The 23273-nt window shown below is 34.4% G+C and overlaps 1 protein-coding gene across 1 annotated transcript; it reads right to left on the bottom strand.

The window, feature by feature from the left end:
* IscU (Iron-sulfur cluster assembly enzyme) lies at positions 1-21250 on the bottom strand. The gene is made up of 5 exons (XM_090379017.1): positions 21090-21250; positions 17879-17992; positions 7134-7244; positions 3687-3765; positions 1-292 (listed from the first exon to the last, which is right to left on the bottom strand). The coding sequence occupies exons 1-5, from the start codon at positions 21180-21182 to the stop codon at positions 192-194; spliced, it is 498 nt and encodes a 165-aa protein (XP_090235143.1). The 5' UTR covers positions 21183-21250; the 3' UTR covers positions 1-191.
* Positions 21251-23273: the final 2023 nt, after the last annotated feature.

Raw genomic sequence — 23273 nt, 5'->3', positions numbered from 1 at the left:
AACTGATGCACTTTTTAATATAAGGGAATTTCCTACACGGCAAAGCAGATTTCTATACGTGTATCATCTTAGTGCAATATATATCATACATGTCATACAGTGACATCTTAAAAAATTTACAAAATAAATAAAACTTCAAATAATCTTTTTAAGCATATTTGGCTCTTGCTACATTTTGTATTTCACACAAGTTAATCTCCTTTTGGAGGAGATCCACTAGTCTTCTCTCCAGTAATTTCCTGTTTTATTTTATAGTCCTTCAAGGCTGCACGAATTGCATCTTCAGCAAGCACTGTAATAGAAATATATTCTATATTTTATCAGTATACAACAGCTAATAATAAAAAGAAAAAACAATTGCCTCTATGCATATTATGTAATTTGCTTTAGTCATCCTTTTGTCACCAAATTGTGCTTTGACAAATGCTACTGGTTTTTGCAGAGCCTTTGCCAATGTAACAAAATGCTTTCTCTCAGACACAAACATGCACACCTTGACACTTAGAATATACCCTGAAATTCAGAATATTGTAAGGGTCAAGAGTCTTGTTTTTGAGAAAGAATGCAGTACAGGCAGCCCTTGTATAATATGGTACTTCTACAACATGGTTTTGCTCTAACACAATTGATAAATTCCAGAAATGCTCGCACAACAAGGTACTTATATATAACATGGTTTTGAGAATTGCGGCAAACCTCACATAACAAGGTAATTTCGAGCTTTTGTGTGTGTGGGGGGGACCCTGCTATTATAGCAGGAATTGGATGTAATTTTTAAACATTTCCATTCTTTTTTGTGAATTCCCGCTATTGACTCGCTAGTCATTATGCAAAAAAAAATTTTTGGGTAATCCCCGTGTTAGGTTCTGTGCTATTGAACTTGTGCTTATTTGAGACCATAAAAAATTGTGACTTCGAAGTATGCAGTTCATGATTTTTAAAGTTTTTGTAAGGTTATTTTGGTTTTTATTTGATCATTTATAAATTTTTCTGGGTATGTATTACTAAACTTTGTTCTTAAGAACCGCATTGGAATAATTTCTTTGTTGTGAATTAAATTCCAGCCATAAATTATGCCTAAGGAAAGTAAAAAAAGCACCACTCAAAAGAAACAATTTCTCTAGAATCAAAGATACAAATTTTGAATCGTCTTAAAAAAGGGTAAAAGGTATCATACGTTGCAAAAAGTTTAAATTTAAATGAAGCAACAATCCGAACCATAAAGAAAAATGAACAGAAAATTAGAACTGCTGTTGTTGCAGGACCTTTAATTTCCGCAAATATGACAGCTTGTCCCCGAGTGCCAATAATTGAGAAAATGGAAAAAGCACTCAAGATTTGGTGTAAATGGCATTGCAGGTAAACTAAATCAAGTCAGAGGATGATAGCGGAGATGAAAGTTTTAAGTTCAAAATTTTGAAATTCTTATTCTTTGAGTGCAGATCCTTTGACGGAAAAGAGCATAAAGTTCAAAAGAGAGCTTAAAAAATGCTTAGCTCTATACGATGAAATTTAAAAGATCTATCAAGCAAAAGCAAACAAACCCAGATTACTGATTTTTTAAAGAGAGCAGAAGATACACGAAATCTAGCTGCTGCAGAAGAAAGTTCAGAAGGTGAAGATATTCTACAACAGAGAAAACGTTCTAATTTGATTGTGCTTAGCAGTGATGAAGAGGAAGAAAATTAAATGAACGTACATTATCTGACATATATGTTCAAAGTTTGTAAGACGCATCAGTTATTACTGTTTTTAATAAAAATTAAGTTTCCAATAGTTATTTAAAAAATGGTGTATTTTTGTTAGCTTTTGGAACGCAACACCCCTTTTTTGTACTGGTTCTTAGTCCCATATAATATGGTTTCACGCTACACAAGATTTTATAGGAACCTAACTACCGTGTTATACAAGGGGTACCTGTACTTCTATACTGCAACTTATTTTACACAGTGCTGTACAAGTATATCCTATATCAAGAGAAAGACAACATACAGTACATGGAAAAATTTTATACTGTACAGTAAGAATAAAAATTATTTTATTTTACAGTCCATCAACTGTGTAAAATAAAATGCTGATATTTTATTGCTGATAATTTAGTGTAAAATTAAATGCAATCAATGCTGATATTTTCACATCATCACTTCCCTGGAGTTCTAGTGTTGAGTTTTATTTATAATAAAAACTTTTACACAAGACCTGACATCTTGAATTTTATGCTTTAAACCACCACAACCCTATAGGCCGTTTACTCTTCTTTTTTTAGGTTTTTTTTTTTGGTAGTTGTTGGCGCATCGGCTTCTGTGGCCATAATGCACCTCCCAAGGTTTTTGCAGTACTTTGATCCAAGCCCATGGCGGGATTCGAAACCGCGACCTTTGGCTTGCCAGGCAAACACTTTACCCACCCGGCTAGCCCGGTCGGCCTTTTTTTAGGTGGACAAATGGATAATGTTAACGTGTCAATAATGCTTACAAATACAACCTATAAGTCACTTAGTGTTTGGCGGCTGAGTTAGATCAGCTTAATGTTTTATATATGAATCATAAGACAAAATCTGTGTGTAACCCATCACTAATTATCAACAAATCTCTAATCTTGTTCATGAATGGCAATAGATTATGGCAATTATGGCTCAGTTTAAATTTATTTTCATCCTCCACAACCAATCAATTCTAAGACTCTGCCTGCCTAGGCAAATGGTGAACCAGAATGCTAAATTTGGCCATTCTTGGGTTGATCGCCAGATTTGGGGGGGGGGGGTTCAACTGTACTAGACATTTACTATGGTCAAATATGGAATTCCAAATACCATATAAGACATGCAATTTCCTTTGCATAATGTGTTCATGACTGTGCCTTATCGTGATTCAGAATTTTATCCAAGCTATAGACTTTAGAAATCTCAGCTCATTTATAATGCCAGTAATTTGTTCCAGTAACCTTTTGTCTGGCAACAACAGACAGACCCAGAAGACATTCTATTTCTGCTATACTATACAGGTGCCTAAATATCCATAATTACTGACACAGATACTCTAAAATTCTGCAGTAAATTCTTCATAAAAAAAATTCAAGTTTCAATTATCAAACTTTTCTTTAACTTGGGCAGTCAACAGTCACATGCTAACTTAAATCTTGATGCTTTCTACTGATAGGAATACAATGTCTCACGGATTCCTGTGATACGATTTCAAAAAGTTTAGGATAAATATTTGCTCTCGGTAGCCTGTAAGTGACATGGAAGTTGTCTCACGTTTAGTAACTCCATTTAGAATTTCATTTTCTTCTCTCAAACTCCAACTTACTTTATAGGTCTGCCATGGCATTATGACTTTCTTGATATCTCTCCATGTACACAGTTTACACTAAAGGTCATTTAACATCATAATGAGAATGATTCTCAGTTATTCATTTGATGTAACTGGCATGAATACTCCATTTCTTGGCCTCGAAGATAGATCTAATAAAGATCCTAAAAGATAGCCGAATTTATAAAAATTTTGGAGTTGTTATAGAGCCAAGAATATGTACAAATACTTCATCAGAAAGTAGATAAATTCTAACAATATTCTTTATTGTTCACTCATGTAAACAGATTTTTTTTTTTTTTCATTTTAATCTTTAATGCAAATATTTTATTACACAGAAATGACATTTTAAATATAGGAAAGAATCAAACTTACTTGAACAGTGCAGCTTAACTGGAGGTAGATTAAGTTCTTTTGCTATGTCAGCATTCTTGATTGTAAGAGCTTCATTTACCTTGGAAAAATTATAAGACATATCACTTAATAACTTTAATTGTAACTGTGGCTAAATAAAATACAAATACACTGTATTTGTATTTTATTTAACTGATAATTTACTGTAATTATCAGTTGTATACAATTGCTAATTACAGTTAATAAAAAAAAAATGCTGCATATGCATTTTAATACTGTGAACGGTGCTCAAATAACCTAAACAACTTCAATTAATACATAATTAAAAACCAGCAAAATATTTGAGGTATTTTACTGTATCCCTCATCAGTGTAAAAACATAAGAACAAATATTACAATAAACTCAAAAGTTCTAATGAAAGACAAAGATGCATATCTATTAAAATCACTAAAACTCTTTTAAGGTTTTGCAACACATATTCTATGCACATCATTATGCTCTTTGCCATTATTTGGTCTCACATGGCAGTTTTAAAAGGTTTTACCAATGCTTGAGTTGGAGGAGAGAGGAACCAAAACATGGAAAGTCAAACTTTGGAAAGTGGCAGATTGAACTATATTACAATGTACAAACAAACCAAATTACTGATTGTTATGGTAGATGCATAAGTCAGAGTAGGATTATTGTTCCTACAATAGATTCCAATCAGGTTCTCCTAGGGTGCCTTAGTTACCAAGCTCTGTAGCACACATATTCAAAGCCTTTCCTCATACAAGTGTCCCTTTGTAGATGTCACCAAGTGGATTGCCTGTCTTTGGGACCTTTCAAGAAGTTTGATCTTTTTTTTTTTTTTAATTTTAGGTGTGGCCTCCATATTTGACAGTATTCCGAGTGTGATCTTACAATTGCTTTATGCAGTGGTATTATGACCTCCCTATCTCTACAAGGAAATATTCAATAAATCATCAAGAGGAAGGACACCATAGACCTTCCTTGCCACCCATCTACACTACTTGGAGAACTACATGTCCAACTGTATCATAACTTCCAAATACCTTTTCCTCTACTACTATTTTTAATTCAACCTTACTAAGTGTTATGTTATTTTTGGGTTACTAGTCCCTAACTGTAAAGAACTTGCATTTTGTTGCATTAAAACACAGCTACATTTTTGACCATACTTGAAGCCTGTCCTAATCATTCTGAAGGAGTGCTGCTTGATGCCGATCGTTAATCACTCTCCCAATCCACACACTGTCTGCTAATTTTGACATCACATTCTCCACCCTTTCGTCTGTTTCTGTAGTACAAGAATAAACAATTAACTGAATACGTAAACCATGTAAAATAATAATATATTTGAGTTTGAATAAAAATAAATTCCTTCTCCAATGAATAACAATTAACTTGAACAATGAATCATGAATAAATAAATAAGGAATAATTTTTTATTCTAATTTTTATTTGAATAAAAATTTATTTGAAAAGTACCCAACTTAATGAAAAAACATCTGGTTGAAAAAAGAAATTTTTAATAATGAGCATGACAATCATAGGCTTTGATTATATCAATAAATTATAGAGTAAGATAAGGTACATATAAGTTAAGATACAAAACAGGAGTTTTCAGGATAATGTGCCCCTTCTTCAGCTGGAAATACGTTGTATATAGAATATCAATACAAGACCGGGTGTGATCATGTGTCAAACAAAGTAGACACGTGCACGAGGTGGATGTATGTTATAAAACAATGAATGAGTCACTGGGCAGAATCAGACTTTTGGCATTGAGAATGTAAGGCACATGCACGAGATCTATGCCAGCAGCCAGCATTTGTTGTACTGTAAAACAGCTACCTCCACGACTAGGTGCATGCACACACCTCTCATGAGGTGTTTACACTAGCTGTTCAAATAGAACAGCTAATTAACCATGGAGAAGGTGTGGAAAAACTGTCCCACAAGAAGGTGCCATTGCATTATAAGCAACACTCGATACTTTTATGGAAAAAATGTAAGCTGTTTAAAATAGTGCACTTTATAATTTTCATCTTATTTTGACAATGTATTGGATAGTAAGCATGAAAAATATCTTTACTGTTGTTATCTAAAAATAATCATTCCTCAAATCCCTCACTTCCAATGCATAATATCATAAAGCAAGCAAAATCAAAGCAGAAATCAAAAACCTATGTGAGAAAATTATACATGAGCAGGTGCGTGGTGCATTTTGTATGATGACATGAATAAATTCATGTCATTATACAAAATTAAAAAATAATCAATGATGTAGATTCAAATTTAAACAATTATTGGACACATTAATATAATTTTAGCAGTTTACTTATCAGAGAGAGAGAGAGAGAGAGAGAGAGAGAGAGAGAGAGAGAGAGAGCCCTCTTTAAATTTAAAGTACAAATATTCATTTACCATATTTTCCAGATTACATCACATTTCAGAAGGCATATTTTGGAAAATTTTTGCATATATTGGAAACACATTCACAATTGCTTATTAAACAAAATATTAGGGTAAAGTACTTTTATCATTGTAGAATGCCAAGAACTCACTGTCACTGCCATAACATTCATCACTTACTAATATTCTACATATTCACATTCTTCAGAGGTTTTAACATCTTAAGTGCCATCAATGGCACTGCTGATTTCAAATTTCTTGAAAAACAGCAAATATTTTGAGTTTCACTTAACTCCCACAAAATTTTCACCCATTTATGAAATTTGTGGTCACTTCTTTCATCATGATGGTGTCAAATCAAGATTTGGTCTCTCCATCTAGTTGGTCCACTCCTCACACATAGGTGTTTTAGAGATATTCAATGGCTTAAAGACCAGGAACTGCAGAAAAGTCAGTATTTAATTCAACAGCTACCCTTTTTGTTGCCTCCATTACATGCAATCTGAAATGGTTACACACTGAAAAAGAGCTATTTAGAGCTAGCTTTTCAGAAGGCCACCCAGATGTTTTGAACATAGTTTCTCTAGGTTGTAACGTCACTAGAGATAAAAACATCACTAAATGCACTTACTATACTTATGGACCATAAGATGCAGAGGAAGTTTTGGACAATATTTTCCAAGAATAAAGTGCATTTTTGTTCTGGAAAATATGATAACTCAAAATTTCAAACATGAAGCTCAATTCTGTGATTAAAGAATAATATGAAAATTAAATAAGTACTGTACTGTTTGATCCAGAAAGTTTAATAAACGAAATGACATGTAGCTTTTGGGGTTAAATGGACCCCTTCATCGACAATTTAACAAGATAAAGACGTTAGAATTGCCAATGAAGGGGGTCCATTTAACCCCGAAAGCTACATGTCATTTCGTTTATTAAACTTTCTGGATCAAACAGTACAGTACTTATTTATCGTCATGGAATTCAGTACTACAGGCCCATTTATCTACATAAATATGAAAATTAGAATGAACAAAACTCCTTACTGATTTTCCTTTCACCCATTCTGTTGCCAAGGAACTTGAAGCTATAGCAGATCCGCAACCAAATGTCTTAAACTTAGCATCAATTATTTTACCACTGCCATCCACTTTTATCTGAAATCAAAATAAGCCATTATACTCTAAACAAACAAATTTAAACAGATGAGTACATAAGTCCAATAATCTCATTCCTTGTCATGCATACACAGTATCTGTGGAATTTGTTATAATGGGTTGCAATTGCAAATGCCTCCCTTTTATATTCCATTAGTTTCTCCTGAAAGAATATCTCATTTTATATTAAAGTAAAATGTTGCTGAAAGCATTACAGAATTCAGCTGAAGAAGCAGTTCTTCCCCCCCCCCCCCCCCATTAGGTGAATTATAATAAGTTCGGCATAAATCGCATATATTTTGATTTTGGTATTGTATAACAGTGTTTTCAATATTGAGTAATAAAAAGTAACTAAAGAATTAAAAAAACTTCAGATGAACTGAATGTACAAACTAGTCTTGGGTGTGGTCTGCAACTGGCACTTAACTTCAGAAGCCACTAATATTGTTTGCTATAGCCAGCATTTAATATGGTTTATATCTAAAGCTAAGCTCTAGTTGAAGGGTGTTTTGTTTTTGGAAATAAGAGAGCAAAATGAGAAAATCTTCAAATCACTATGTTTAGAAAGTACATAGCAATAATTTAAGCCATATGAAAAAAAAAAAAATGAGACTGAGATGTGTGAGAATAAAAACAGTGCAGTGCCTGTTTAAACTATATTTTCAGAATACAGTGAATTGTCCAAAGAATATCCCCCCACCCAAAAAGCTCCAGGGCAGGTGACCTATGCCATTCCCTGAAATTTTGAATATACATATAATTCAACACTGCAGATCTGTATAACACAGCAGAGCCCAATTCTTAATTCTTAATGTCAACAACAGATAATGAGCTGCTCACTACAGTTGCTATTCCTCCAATATATCAATCTATTCTCGGGGAAACAGGAAATATATTGCAAAAAGGATAGGTAGAATGGGACAAGTGTATGTCTGTCAGGGATGGAAATTAATGATGTAGAACAAGGGCATATCATCTTTTAAGGATACAAAAGGTGATTGTAGAAGTTGTCATTAATGATCTTAAGAATATGTGATCTGAAGATTTCTTTAACAGGTAAAAGGCAATGTTGAGAAAGAGCCATAAGCTAGGATTAAATTTCAAAGTGTCTAGAATTTTCTAAGACATGATAGGGCAGAGTACAAAGTAAGTCTTGTCAATCAATTTGGCTCCAAGGCACACAGAGTAGACTTTCTTACAGCATGGTCTGTGCCTATTAACAATATTGGTAAAAATATTAACAATATTTTTACCTGTAAGAATCAATTTTGAATGGGATATACTTAAAGAGAATGGTTAAAGCAATGTCTCAAGTGGGATGGAAAACTAATTGGGGAGGGACATATACAGACTAATAGTTTAATGGCAGCCATAAGAAGAGGTAAAATAGATTCTTTCACTGCTTCTACTGAACATGAAAACTAGGAGTGAGGGATTACTAGGTCTGCTGGTGTCAACATGGGAAGAAAATTTCGCCCTCATTCATTTTACTTATGCCTCTCAGAGCTTTAATATAAGGATTGCTAAGCCCAAAACAGGCACTCAAATACATGCTTGCACAATAATGCTAGGAGTACGGTGAATAAATTTCATGAATTTGAAGTACTGGTTTAGTCATAAAATGTAGACACTGTAGGAATATTGGGAACATTAGGCCATCAAACATAGGTAATGCAGAATTTGAATATAGTGAGTACTATGTACTTCTCTTGGTTAAGAAATACATAGAATCTTAGGCAGTGCACCCACCTGAAATGAATGGTCAGTGTTCACTCAGTCTGGTGTGACATAAGCACCGGGAAAATAAAAATGAGAACAGGAGTACATTATAAGCCAAATGACTGTGATCATTTCAACGAACACCCTGTACAAAAACAAATAGAGTAGGTCAGTAAATCAGAATGTCTTCTAATGGACGATTTTAACTTCCTAGATATTGACTGGAAATTGTGGGCTGGTTGCTCACACAGTATCAGTCTTTTTTAGGTGTGTTGGATGACTGCTTTCTACACCAGCAAATACAGTGGACCACCACTTTACGATATTAATCTGATCCAGAGACACCATCGTATTGTGAAAATATTCAATATTAACCCAATAACACATTGTTTTTTGGTAATTCATTCCAAAACCTCGGAAGTGGAAATTTTTGCTATTTAACTAAGCTATCTCTCTAAAAGGCGATTTTTATAATGAAAATTGTGCATACCAATTAAAGCACACACAAAAAATCATTTCAACTGCAAAAACAAATCATGTGGTCAACACATTTACAAAGGCTGCTATTGGCTGAGAGGAAAAGCTACGGTCAGAGAAAATCGTAAGCCAAGCCCATCATAAAGGGCAACAAGATTGGTGAGGGGATTGAAGGGATCCTCTTACCAAGAGAGACTTAAGTTCTGTAATTTGCAGCGGCTGGAGACTAGGCCTGCGAGGTGATTTGATTGAGGTGTATAAGGCCTTGAATGGGTTGAGCACACTGAATTCTGATGGGATTCTTCCACTTGTTCAGATTACGAACCTAAAGGAGTGTAAATTCAAATTGAGGAAAGACAGCTGTAGAATAGATGTACGTAAATTTTCCTTTAGCCAGCGGGTGGTTAATTGCCGGAACAAACTTCCATCTGTCATTGTGGAAGTTGATAGGTTATAAAGTATTTAAGGGCAAAGGCATCATGCAACGAGGTAGAATGACTAATATGCAGGTTAGTGCAAATGCATCATTCTAACACAGCTATCTACCAAAGTAGTTTTTAATTAAATTGGCATCATTTTGGTTATATCTCATATTGTGACTGCCTTCACAACTTGATAGGTTATTAACTTGATAGGTTAAATAAATTTAAGGAGGAACTGGACAAACATTTAGAGGGAATGGGTGTGTGAATTTTTTATTTTTGGCTGATGATACATAAGCTCATACGCTTTCTTTCTTGCATCACATGCCACAATTAGTATAAAGTGAAAGAAATAAGCAGCCTTTAACGTGGTCACTGGTTAGTAGAATCAGCCACTTTGTAGAATCAAATTTCAGAAAACCAATTCAAATCATTAAAATGCACTACACTTTCATCATTATCATATGTTCGATTATAAGAATCAATTTTGAACGCCTTTGTGATATTTTTCTAAAGCACATTTCTGGAGGTCACAACCATAAAACAATAAAAACAATTTGCAGTTTCCAGTTTATTGCACTTTTCTGTTAGTTCAATCTATCATAAAAGGGTAGTAACTCGATCTTATTGCATTTGAGATAGCACCGATAGTTGGAATTCTGCGCATTTTTACATTATTATGGTGAAATTTTTCTCCTTCCATGGAATCTTCAATCATATAAAAAACATAAATTTTCAGAATCTTTGCCTCATTCCTTTTTTAATTTTCGTAAACTTGTAACTTTGTATCTCGCTTGCTTGTATCATGTTAGTTGCAATTTTAGGCGTGCTGTGTTCTTTGTTATTGATTGCTTATCTTTTTTACTGTTTTAAATTTTTTTCAGTGACATTTCTTTTACAAAAAAAAAAAAAAAATGTCACTGAAGAGAAATATCAATTAGTTAGCATGTACATATTACAACTGTAATTAAGCTATGTACATAAGCATAAATTTATTTTTATTTTGCTAGCTAACTGTGGAAAATATTCTTCCAATTTTTACGTATCATTTAATTTTGTTCATTGGCAAAGTAATAAAGTGTAAATTTGTGCTTTATATCTTTACTTTTATAGCCTGTGGATAATATTCCTCCTATTCTGTTTAATAGAATTAAAATTCAATTTGCAAACGTGATCACAATGACTGGCACTTACCACATATTGTATAGTGAACAGAGAATCCATCATGAAGTGATTTGATCATACGGTGAAACAATCGTAAAGTGGGGATCCACTGTACAGAAAACAATAATAGGGCAACACTGAACACTTGGGAAATCCACTAATAACATTAGTCCATGAAGAGCAATGTCCATTAATAACCACTCTGTCCTCTCCCACTCACCATTCCTTTATCATAGCAATAACTTTCCCTTAAAGCCACACTGCTCCAATTTATATAGCAGTCTTTTATGTGCAACAGTATCAAAAGCTTTCCTGACATTTTATATGCAGAGGAACCAATATTTGTGATCTGTCTATGCCAAGTGAGATTAGAAGTCCAAGTAATTCCTAATAGAAATATGTGATCTTCTCTAGAGATCAGAGTGTTATCGAAGATAGACATAGAAACAATAGACTCCTTTTTGCAAGATATAAGACAGGATGGAGTTTTAGGAGGATCAAAAGTTACTAAGTTATCTTTGCCCCAATGGAGAATTACCTAGAGATAGTAATCAAGGAATTAGCAGTGAATATTCAAGATGATCCCCTTTGTCAGGGCAAAGTTTCTCAAAGTGTAAGGTGAATTGCAACATGCTATCATTTGCAAAACTATAGATACAATTTCCAATCATTGGAAGAAGGTCATTGATATATAAGAGGAAAATTGTGGGAGAAAGAACTGAACCTTGTGGAACATCAGCATTAGTAGAAAAGTCAGAGAGAGAACTGGACATTGAATTGCAAAAAACACTCAGCATTCCATAAGATCAAATGCTTGTTTAGAAGACATTTATGCCAAACACAATCAAAAGCCATAGAACTGGCAAGAAAGTGCTTGAGTTTCACTAAACTTTTCCACTGAATTTGTTCGCAGATGTGTAACATATGCCAGTATATCAATGGTGGGTCGACACTGACACAATTCATAATAGCGATCATTGATCAAATGGAAGGTTTTAAGACAGTTTAAGAGTTAAGTGGTTAATGTATTTCTCCAATACTGTGGAAAGAGTAGAAGTTCAATGGGATGATAACTGGATGGATGAGATTTGTTATAATTTTATACTTTTTAGGAACTGGTTGGATATGAGCAATTTCCAAGCAGAAGATAAAAAAAAAAAAAAAAAAAAAAATTCTTATCTTGACAGCCTTTGCACATTTATTGGAAAATCAAGGTTTTGATAAAAGATGAGAATTTAAGATATATATTTCAATACTATCGGAGAGACGGATAAAAACAATAAGGTTTAAGAAAAAAAAATCCTTTGGTAAGCTAAATAAAACAAAAGCAAAATAAATAAATCTACCAAAAGCTTTCAGACTTATGTAGTCCTTCTTCAGGTGGGGAATGAGTGTTATTATAAAATAAAGAATACCAGGCGCCCAGCCATGGTGGTCATACGAGGTGAAACGTGTGACACAGGTGCAGGAACAATCAGTTGTTGGAAGTAGAGGCTTGTGGTTGTAACTGTAGTGCTTGAGTATGAAGTGCTTTTAAGAAGGATGCATCCATCCAATCATGAAAGCAGTTATCCTCCAGAATGATAAGCATTGGCACACACTTCATACTCAAACACTACAGTTACAACCACAAGCCTCTACTTCCAACAACTGATTGTTCCTGCACCTGTGTCACATGTTTCACCTTGCATTACCACTATGGCTGGGCACTTGGTATTCTTTATTTTATAATGTCGCTCATTCCCCAACTGAAGAAGGACTACACAAGTCCAAAAGCTTTGGGTAGATTTATTTATTTTGTTTTACTTAGCTTACCAGTATTAAAGATTTTTTTTTTTGCTTAAACCTTATTGTTTTTATGTCTTTCCGGTACTACTGAAATATATTTATCTTAGAATGAATCCCAGAGACAGAGGCCCTTTCCAATTTATGAGAATTTAAGATGGAGTGTGGAATAAAGGATTTCATTCCTACAATAATAATTTCACTGACATCAGAAGATTTAAAAACGGCAATCCAACCAAGGAAAAGAAATGAAATCTTGGATCAACCCATGCATTCTTGTAATGCCACACAACACGAGGCTGAGAATGGCCACAAGAGAAAAGCTCCATTGGAGAGGAAACCATCACCAAGTTGTGATGTGAGATGCTTAGGGGACCACTCACCTTCACTGTGTACTTTTAAGGGCATTAGTGAGAAAAAAAAAATTAAGAGTATTGGGTGTTTTGTTACGATTGTCTGGTATGTAAATGAACAATCCATGTGCATTCATTAGTAACTGTGAAAGTCTCAGCATCTCAATCAGCTGGGTCCATGTAACTAGAAAACTGAAGACAGCTGGAGTTGTGAATGCTAAAATCACCAAGGAAAATCATCTCACTGTTAGGAAAGTTGAAAGTAAATAAATAGAGTATACATATTTCACATATTAAAACAACATAAAATGCATATAAATAAAAAAAATTAAAGAAAGAAAATAAAAAAAGTTAATTACAGATACATCATTAATCACTCCCCTTTTTACAAAGATAATTTAGAAATGTGGTATATTATATGGATTTCAATTTGAGATATATTTTATGTTTCCTTTTATTATGCTTGGCACATTAAAACATCATAGTTTTCATTTCATACTATCTTTTGTTGCTTTATTTCATGTTTTATTTAGACTTTTCTGTTTTTAAACCTAAGGCAAGACTAAAATCAATAAAGTTATATACATTTTATTGTTACAACACAAAAAAATATAAAGTTACAAATTAATATAGAAAATATGATTAAACTTACCATATATAATTTCATATAAATTAAAATTGTGTGTAAAGAATTAAATTGTATGCAGTATATAACTGTTATTGCATAGGCTAGCATTCCCCCTTCACACTCATCTATGCTGCACACACTGCCAACATAATCTTTTGCTATTTTTAGAAACTTTCAAAATCAATATATTACATCAGCCATATGGTCGCCTGCCACATGCTTTGCTGCCAGTCACATTTAAGCAAGAAAAATAAGGCATTCTAAATTTAGATGTGGTTACTGTTCAGCTGTAATACATATAAATGAAGTACATAAATTGTGAAATGATGTGCCTAAAGGTTTACAGTACTTACACCAATAATAATAATCACAAGCAATATAATCTAGATCATAGGTTCTCAAAGCACAGTGTGTGTACCTATTGGTACACCTAATTATGAACCCATAAGAAAAAAAAAAACTGAAAATTAATTACAAATACATAAAAACACTGACATAATTTATGATTTACTAGTCTGGTGGTGCAATAACTCCAAATTTTTTTAAAAAAGTACAGTAATAAAAAAAAAAAAAAGGTTAAGAACCCCTGATCTAGATGAATTCTGAAACACACATTACTAAAATTTTTTTGAATTTGTTCCAATTGATATATGTATAGGCATAGAAAGTGTTTACGGCTTTAGTAATAGTGGCATGTGATGCAAGAAAGCAAGCATGTGAGCCTATGTAGCATCAGCCAAAAAAAATTCACACAACCATTCCCTCTAAATGTTTGTCCACTTTCTCCTTAAATTTATTTAACCTATAACTTCCACAACGACAGATGGAAGTTTGTTCCAGCAATTAACCACCCGCTAGCTAAAGGAAAATTTCCGCACATCTATTCTATTAACTGTTTTTCCTCAATTTGAATTTATGCCCGCTTAGGTTCGTAATCTGAACAAGTGGAAGAATCCCATCAGAATTCAGCATGCTCAACCCATTCAAGGCCTTATACACCTCAATCAGATCACCTCGCAGATGCCTAGTCTCCAGCCACTGCAATTTGCAGAACTTAAGCCTCTCTTGGTAAGAGGATCCCTTCATTCTCCTCACCAATCTTGTTGCCTTTCTCTGTACACACTCAAGCAAATCTACATCCTTCCTAAAATGAGGCCTACAGACCTGTAGGCAGTACTCAAAGCATGGCCTGACCATTGTCTTATACAGAGGGACAATCACCACCTTTTCCCTGCTAGCAAAATTCCTGTCGCCTCCGTTGCCAGGTGGGCAGGAGAAGCAGTGCATAGCACACGCTTCTTGATTAACCGGGGTTCGAGCCTGTGACCACCAAATACGGAGGATGCAGAAGGGTCAGGGAATGATCACCGCATATCCCAGGAGCAATATGGCCTTAGCTGCTAACGCTCCTAAAAACCAAATAACAACAACAGCAAAATTCCTCTATAACATTGACAAAACCCCATGACTTGCTCTGGCAGCCTGTCTGCATTGCTCAGAAAACTTCATATCTGACTGCACAATTACTCCCAGGTCTTTTTCATTTTCTACCACCCTAAGTGTAGTATCACACAGTTAGTACGTTCCTCTGGGGTTATTTCTACCTATATGCAGTACTTTGCATTTGTCAATGTTAAACTTTAGTTGCCACTTCTCAGCCCATCTTCCCAAATTTTCTAGATCCTGTTGCAGTAGCACGCTGCCATTAACAACCCTGCCAACCTTTGTATCATCTGCAAACTTCGACACTAAGCCTGATATACCTTCATCAATATCACTGATAAATATACAAAACAACAGTGGACCCAACACCCAACCCTGTGGGACTCCACTAATAACATTAGTCCACGAAGAGCAGTGCCCATTGATTGCCACCCTCTGTCTTCTCCCACTCAATCATCCTTTAATCCATTGTAGCAACTTACCCTTAATACCATTCTGCTTCAATTTGTACAGTAGTCTTCCATGTGCAACAGTGCCAAAATTATTTTTTGCATCCAGTTCCTTTGTAACCACATCATAATATCCAATTAAATTTGTCAGAAAACAAACCCATGCTCTGTCTGAATTATTGCTGCAGTCTTGTCTAGATGATTGTGCAATGCATCTTTAACCAGTGACTCCATTATTTTACCCAGAACAAAAGTTGAACTAACTGGTCTGTAATTACTCATGTCACCCTTTAAATGAATTGAGTAAACTAAAAGCTAATGGCATCCTTATTCTTTCTTGTATAACGTGCATTGGAAGACAAATTTAAATTGGAAAGGATGGTTGCAGGATAGATGTGGGCAAATTTGCTTTCAGCAAGAGAGTAACTGACTGTTGGAACAAACTTCCACCTGGTGTTGTGGAGGTAGATAGTTTGAATAAATTTAAGAAAAGCTTAAAAAATTATTAAAAATCATGGCTGATGCTATATAAGCTTCCTCCTTGCATCATTTGCCACTACTAATACTCATATTAATAACTGGTAGTATGGTACATATATTTCAAAATTTGAATAATGAAATCAGTACTATTTAAGTATCTATATAATATCGGTGTTTAGATACACCATAGACACTCTTAAAAAACTACGAAGTAGTTGTTGTGGGCATCATTTGCTCTTTCTCATATTGTGCTCTGCCTTCACGACGAGTTGCCATGATGCTGCACTACCTCAAATAAGTAACGCTTCACTAATAGAGAAGACTATTGTTACTTATTCTCAGTGAGTACCACCACCCAGACATGTTTCAAGGCTATTGGCCTATCATCAGTGGGTGGGCAGGTACCCTAGTATTGCAGACATGACGACCCAGTTGTGAAGTTAAGCCCACAACAACTATTTTGTAGTTTTTTAAGAGTGTCTATGGTGTATCTAAACACCGATATTATATAGATACTAAACTCTTAAAGTATTATGCCATGTGCATTTAATTATTTTAAATATTATCTTATACACCTTTTGGCATCTCTCATATTGTGCGATTAACTTCACAACTGGGTCGTCATGTCTGCAATACTAGGGTACCTGCCCACCCACTGATGATAGGCCAATAGACTTGAAACATGTCTGGGTGGTGGTACTCACTGAGAATAAGTAACAATAGTCTTCTCTATTAGTGAAGCTTTACTTATTTGAGGTAGTGCAGCATCATGGCAACTCGTCGTGAAGGCAGAGCACAATATGAGAAAGAGCAAATGATGCCCACAACAACTACTTTGTAGTTTTTTAAGAGTGTCTATGGTGTATCTAAACACCGATATTATATAGATACTAAACTCTTAAAGTATTATGCCATGTGCATTTAATTATTTTAAATATTTAAGTTCCATAGATCTTTACATAAGACCTAGCTTTTTATTTGCAGTACTGACAATATTATTATGAGCAGAGGGTTATCAATGAGGAGAAATGTGTTGCTCTCACTTCAAACCCTCTTCAAAAAGCACAATTTATTACATAGCCATAAAAAAACCAAAACTTTTTGAATGTGATGAAATGAAACTACTAAATATTTACCTATGCTCAATGTTAAACCATTTAATATAATATAATTTGCAATCAGTCACATGCAGCTTGAAGCACCTTTCTCCTGTCATTATTATAACAACTTTATTAAAGACTACTACTACCCCACAACAGCAAAGTGACCAAGTTACAAACTCTCATAAGTAGCAATTAAGAAGTGGTTCAAATTCTGGTTGAATTACATAATTTTATAATTAAAAGCTATTTATTTAATCCTGTTTATTCTCATAAACTATTCTCGGTGATAAGCTTTCTAACATATTTCATTTCAACTTTCTAGATGGTGAATTTTAGGAGTGAAATAAAAGACAAATATATAAGGAAGAAACAACAGTTTGAAATATTATTAATATGATTTGCAACTTAATCTATTATAAAATTAAAAAGAACTATATCATTAATTTTTTCGATTGCCCTTAGAGCACAACCAAACTTGTATAGTTTGGTAGTGCTAAATTAAAAATTAACATTCCTGATTTATTGGAACTTCAATCTATATTCATACTGCTAAAATGGTAATTTTATATTTAATCAGAATTATATGAATACAGTAGTGCTCTCTACTTTACCTGTAACTTCATTACATCTCCACAAGCTGGTGCACCAACTAATCCAGTACCAACATTCTTATCACTCTTATCAAGAGAGCCAACATTTCTGGGATTTTCATAATGGTCTAGGACCTATTAGGGTAAACATATATATTGAAATTATAATTAAAATTCTTGAGAAATTAAATATCAAATTGAAAAAGCAGCAGGATTAAGGTTGCTCAATGGTCAGCACATTTAAATATTCCCATATTCATAATACAAGTATGCAGTTCAGAAATGTATAATCCATTTCTCAAGCAATATTTTGACTCTATCTATTCAATTGTTATTAAAATAAAAAAAATTAAGTTAAATATTAAATCTAAATTTTAGGCTACTGTAATCTTGTAATGCAATTTTACTTAAAATTTATATTTAATTTAAATATAAAATTCATTTTTTTAAATACCTTAAATATTTTAATAACTACAAATGAAGAGACAAAAAGATTGTTCTAGTGTCTGGTAAATATGTTTTATTTTTCTTTTTAGTTTGGCAATGGTCTGCATTAAATCTGAATTTTTATTTGAAAGATGAGTGCATTATTTTGTCTTTATAATTTTTATCTGACTCTACATGGGCACCCTAATGAAATAATATGAAAAGTTTTTAATGCCTTAAAACTTAGAAGCATAATTTTTCCATAATCTTGCAAAAAAAAAAAAAAAAAAAAAGAAAATTCCAAGAAGACAGAGCAAAGAACGGAGTTGGATGTATAGTAGGCTTTCCAGTATAATACTTAACTCTCTCAATAGTAGTTATGTGGGTTATACACATCACCCAGGAAATACATATTATTTTAATGGCAAATGGAGTTTGTACCTCATATTTGTATTATGAGCAATGCCCATAGAAGTGCTTGTGTTCACAGGCCAATTTGCATGTTGTACGAGCTAAAAAAAAAAACTCAGGATAATTTGGAATGTGACTCAGAATAATGTATCAGCTAATTACCGCCTCGACTGAAGAGGACTTGAGAAATTCATCCAGTGGTTGATGTCATCAACAATTGGAAGAATCAGACCCAGACCTCACCAAATGAGTGGCACAGTCATTATCAAGAAAGAATGTTTTATATGAAGGTTATGACTTAATGGCTGAGATTCAGTTACATGCAATACAAAAATATATTCTTATTTCATTGGACTCACAAAAATCCAGCAGAATCAATGTCACCAGAAATGTAGATTCCACTGCTCCCATAAAAAAATAATGGTGATTTCTTCATCTGGTAGGTTTCAGCCAACCATAATTTTATTTCTAAGCATTTATTCCTAGCAATATCTAAGCCCTCACATCATGTTAATAGCTGCTACATCAAAATCTGAATGTTCATCACAGCAATTTTGGAATATCTGAATTTCAGCTTATAAAATAAATTGCCATGAAAGCAAAATGAAATTCAGTTATTTTTATAATTTATTTTTTTTCTTATTCTATTTGTTTTCTGCACGATACCAAAACACAATCTGTTTTCCTACATTTATCTTGTGGATTGAATACAGGAAAATTATATTCCTTCAGTTTTTTAATGTTTTAAAAACAGTTTATGTAATTTATCCTTCTGCACAAGCAAGTTCTGAAAAACTATTTAACATAAAAATATGTAGATCGTATGTATAGCTATACATACGATCTAGTTATTACATTACAGCACATAAGCACTCCTTAAAAAAAAAAAAAACATAAAAATATGTTCTGGTAAAATGCCCTTAAAAAAGCCTTTCTTAATGTATGCCTCAAAAGTTACAAAATGATTTCAAAATATTTTAAATTTTTTATTAATTCTTAAATGTTATCCAAATTTTCAATATACTGCTATTAATTTATATATATATATATATTAATCATGAATAATGTTATGAAATTATGTTATTTATACCCCAGGGACTCACATCTGGTGAATATGGGCTTGGCGTACCTAGGATCCTGAGCTGGATATCATCATTCTTCTCTTTCTTGGTGATTCCCTTCTACTTCTGACTCTTGTTCTTGTTCTCTCTCTCTCTCTCTCTCTCTCTCTCTCTCTAAGGGTAATTCAGAAATTTTTTTTTGGCTGATGCAGCATAAGCCTCAGGATTCCTTGCGCTATATATATAGCTAATAATAATAATATGGCTTCATGATTTACGGAGGGTGATTTTTTTATTTATTGAACCATTTTGGTTGAATATATATATATCTAATCCCTGCAGTTTTGGAACTGAATTTTTTTTTCCATCTGACAGCATCAGGCCATGACTGTCTACAGTATGCAGCAGAAGTATATAAACGGTCGTGTCTAGCTAATTAAGCACCTGGGGCAAACATTTCACATTGTGCCACCTATAACTTAAAATTAATTGCATTTTTTCGTCCCTAGCAGGGATGCACCTGCTGCGAGCCTGGTCGCCCATGTTTTGGCACGGTCGCTCACATCTGGTGAGTATGGGCTTGGCACACCCAGGGTCCTGAGCTGGATATCATCATTCTTCTTTTTCTTGGTGATTCCCTTCTGATTCTTGTTCTCTCTCTCTCTCTCTCTCTCTCTCTCTCTGGGTAATTCAAAATCTTTTTTTTTTTTTTTTTTTTTTTGGCTGGTGCAGCATAAGCCTTAGGCTTCCTTGCACCATATGCTAATAATAATAATAATAATAGTATCAAAATGAAAATTCTGTACACTGTTTAGTTTTAGTACTCCACTTCCACCAACTCTTAAAAAAAAATTGTGCATAGATATAATAAATAAGCATAATCTTACAGATAATCATAGCTGGATCAACCCTTAGGTATATACGCAGAAATATTACACCAAATATTTCTGTATTTTTTTCTTTATTTTACTATTCAGTATAAGATGCTCTGTAATTAGCAGGATTTGTGCTTACTACAGGTCAGTAGTAGATGTATGATATTCACAAATATCAAAACCTTAAATTAAGAACTAGTGCGCACTCCAGTGAAAAAAAGGTTATGTTATGTTACGCCACTAATTCGGGACGGATTCAAGCAATTAATGATTAATAATTAGTAAAAAAAGGTTAGGTTATGTTACGCCACTAATTCGGGATGGATTCAAGCATATCAATGAGTCAAGTGAGCGCACCGTTCTGAAGTTCATCCTAGAAAAAAAATTAGATACCAAGCAAATAAAATTTATTTTATTAAGCATATATATTTATACATTTTCAGTGTTCTATTTACTCACATTCGCATGGTATGATGCCGATTTTGGAGTAAGAGTAAGTCGATTTCTCACAACAGGACTAAGACTTCTAGATACTGAACGTAACAACGCCATACTGCTGAAAAACAACGTACCCGTAAAACAGCACGAAATACGCAATCTAGCGAATGTTATGACAACAAATGCACAAGCGTTCCCAGCGCCACCTCTTGAAAAACTCGAAACGTTCGTTAATGAACGAAAATTCTGTCAATCAATAATGTACATGTACAGTACCTATTTTTCCCAATGCGAAAAATATGTACATTATGATTTATTTATTGTTATTTTTTATAGGTTGGTTCGGTGGCTAAGCCTCATTTTTCAAACCCTAATAGGCCACGAAGTGCTGTTACAAATTTAAATCTTCCATCTTCTTCTTTGTCTTCGGCTTCTTCCACGTTCATATGGGATCGGCATTCCCTTCCTTAATTCTCTTCCTCCATTCCTTTCTAACCAGGGCTTCCTCTCTCTCCTCCATCCTCTCTCTTTCAAATCCTCTGCCACCTTGTCCTTTCATCTCAGCTTAGGTCTCCTCCCTCTTCCTCTTCCCTATCACCTCCAGCTTTTCACACCTCTTCCCTACATTCTCCTCACTTCTTCGTTCCACATGACCAAGCCACCTCAACCTAGATTCCTGTATTTTTTTACTCAGAGGCCCACCTTAACCGTACCTCTAATGTAGTCATTTCTTAACCTGTCCCTCCTCGTCACACCACACATCCATCTTAGCATTCTCATCTTCGCCACTTCCATCTTCTTCTCCTGGGCCCTTGTAATCGCCAATGTCTCAGCACCGTACATCAATGCGGGTCTAACCACAGTTTTATACACTCTTCCCTTCATTCTATAATTAACTTTCTTATCACACAGCACCCCACTCATCTTTCTCCAGTTCAGCCATCCACATTGCACTCTGCGCTGTATTTCTACACTCAATCCTCCATCCCTCTCAACGTTCGATCCCGGATACTTAAATTTCGAAAGAGATGGTAGCGTTTCCTCCTGTAGTTTTATAGAACTCTCAACTTCTCCATTCAGTACCATATATTCTGTCTTTATTCTACTTATCCTCATGCCTCTATCTTCCAACGCTTTCCTCCACTCCTTCAATTTCTTCTCTGCCTTTCCTTGGGATGATTCGCACAGTACAATATCATTCCTTCATGTCTACTCTTCACTTCTCTCACCAACACATCCATTACCAGATGAAACAGATATGGGCTGAGAGCTGATCCCTGGTGCAGTCCAACTTCTACAGAGAACCCCCTCAGTCATACCTACACTGCTCTTAACCTGAGTCACCGCTCCCTCGTACATATCCTTCACAAGCCTTACGTACTTTTCCGATGTACCCTTCTCCCTCATACATCTCCATACCTCTTGTCTGGGCACTCTATCATATGCTTTTTCCAGGTCTATAAACACCATCTACAATTCTACTTGCATCTCCCTGTGTGTCTTTCCATCACTTGCCTTAAAGCAAAGACCGCATCTGTTGCTCCTCTTCCCGGCATGAAACCAAACTGTTCCTCTCCTATTTCCATCTCCTGCCTTAACCTTCCTTCCACAATCCTTTCCCAGATCTTCATCGAATGAGACATTAACTTTATTCCCCTGTAGTTCCCACATTCCTGCACATCACCCTTTCCTTTAAAGATTGGCACAAGTATACTTTCCCTCCACTCATTGGGTATCCTCTCCTGCTGCCACAGTTTTTCCATCAAGTCCCATAAGATATCAATCCCTTCTTCTTCCAGACTACTCCATACATCTACTGGTATCTGATCAGCACCTACTGCTTTCCCTCTCTTCATTTTTCTGAGTGCGCTTTCCACTTCTTTCCTGCTTATGCCTTCCACTACTCTCACATTCATATCTCCATCCTCGCATAGTGCTCTTGGGTTTTCCTCATTTAATAGCTTCTTAAAATAGTCTTTCCACCTTTCCGTAACCTTCTCCGGGTCCTGTATAACCACTACCCTCTCATCTTTTATTTGTTTTATTGATGAGAAGTCCTTCGATGCCTTAAATTTAAATTTAAATCTTCCATAAAACCCTAATACCTTTAAAAACATTGTCAAAAAAAAAAAAAAAAAGCAGTGCATGTACCCTGTACGCACGAAGGATTTTTTTTTTTTTTTTTTTATGTGAAAACATCTATGG

The sequence above is a fragment of the Mastigoproctus giganteus genome, chromosome 8 (assembly GCF_048544385.1).
Source record: "Mastigoproctus giganteus isolate SK-2022 chromosome 8, ASM4854438v1, whole genome shotgun sequence".
Lineage (NCBI taxonomy): Eukaryota > Metazoa > Arthropoda > Arachnida > Uropygi > Thelyphonidae > Mastigoproctus > Mastigoproctus giganteus.
Note: the sequence above shows the minus strand (reverse complement) of the source record. Positions and strands in the feature narration are given on the sequence as shown.

Excerpts from the sequence above, each read along its gene's own strand:
- IscU (XM_090379017.1), bottom strand. The coding sequence starts at position 21,182 with ATGGCGTTGTTACGTTCAGTATCTAGAAGTCTTAGTCCTGTTGTGAGA. Across the intron at positions 3,766-7,133 it reads AATGGGTGAAAGGAAAATCA|GTAAATGAAGCTCTTACAAT; the intron begins GTAAGGAGTTTT and ends AATTTTTCCAAG. Across the intron at positions 293-3,686 it reads AGTTAAGCTGCACTGTTCAA|TGCTTGCTGAAGATGCAATT; the intron begins GTAAGTTTGATT and ends TTTCTATTACAG.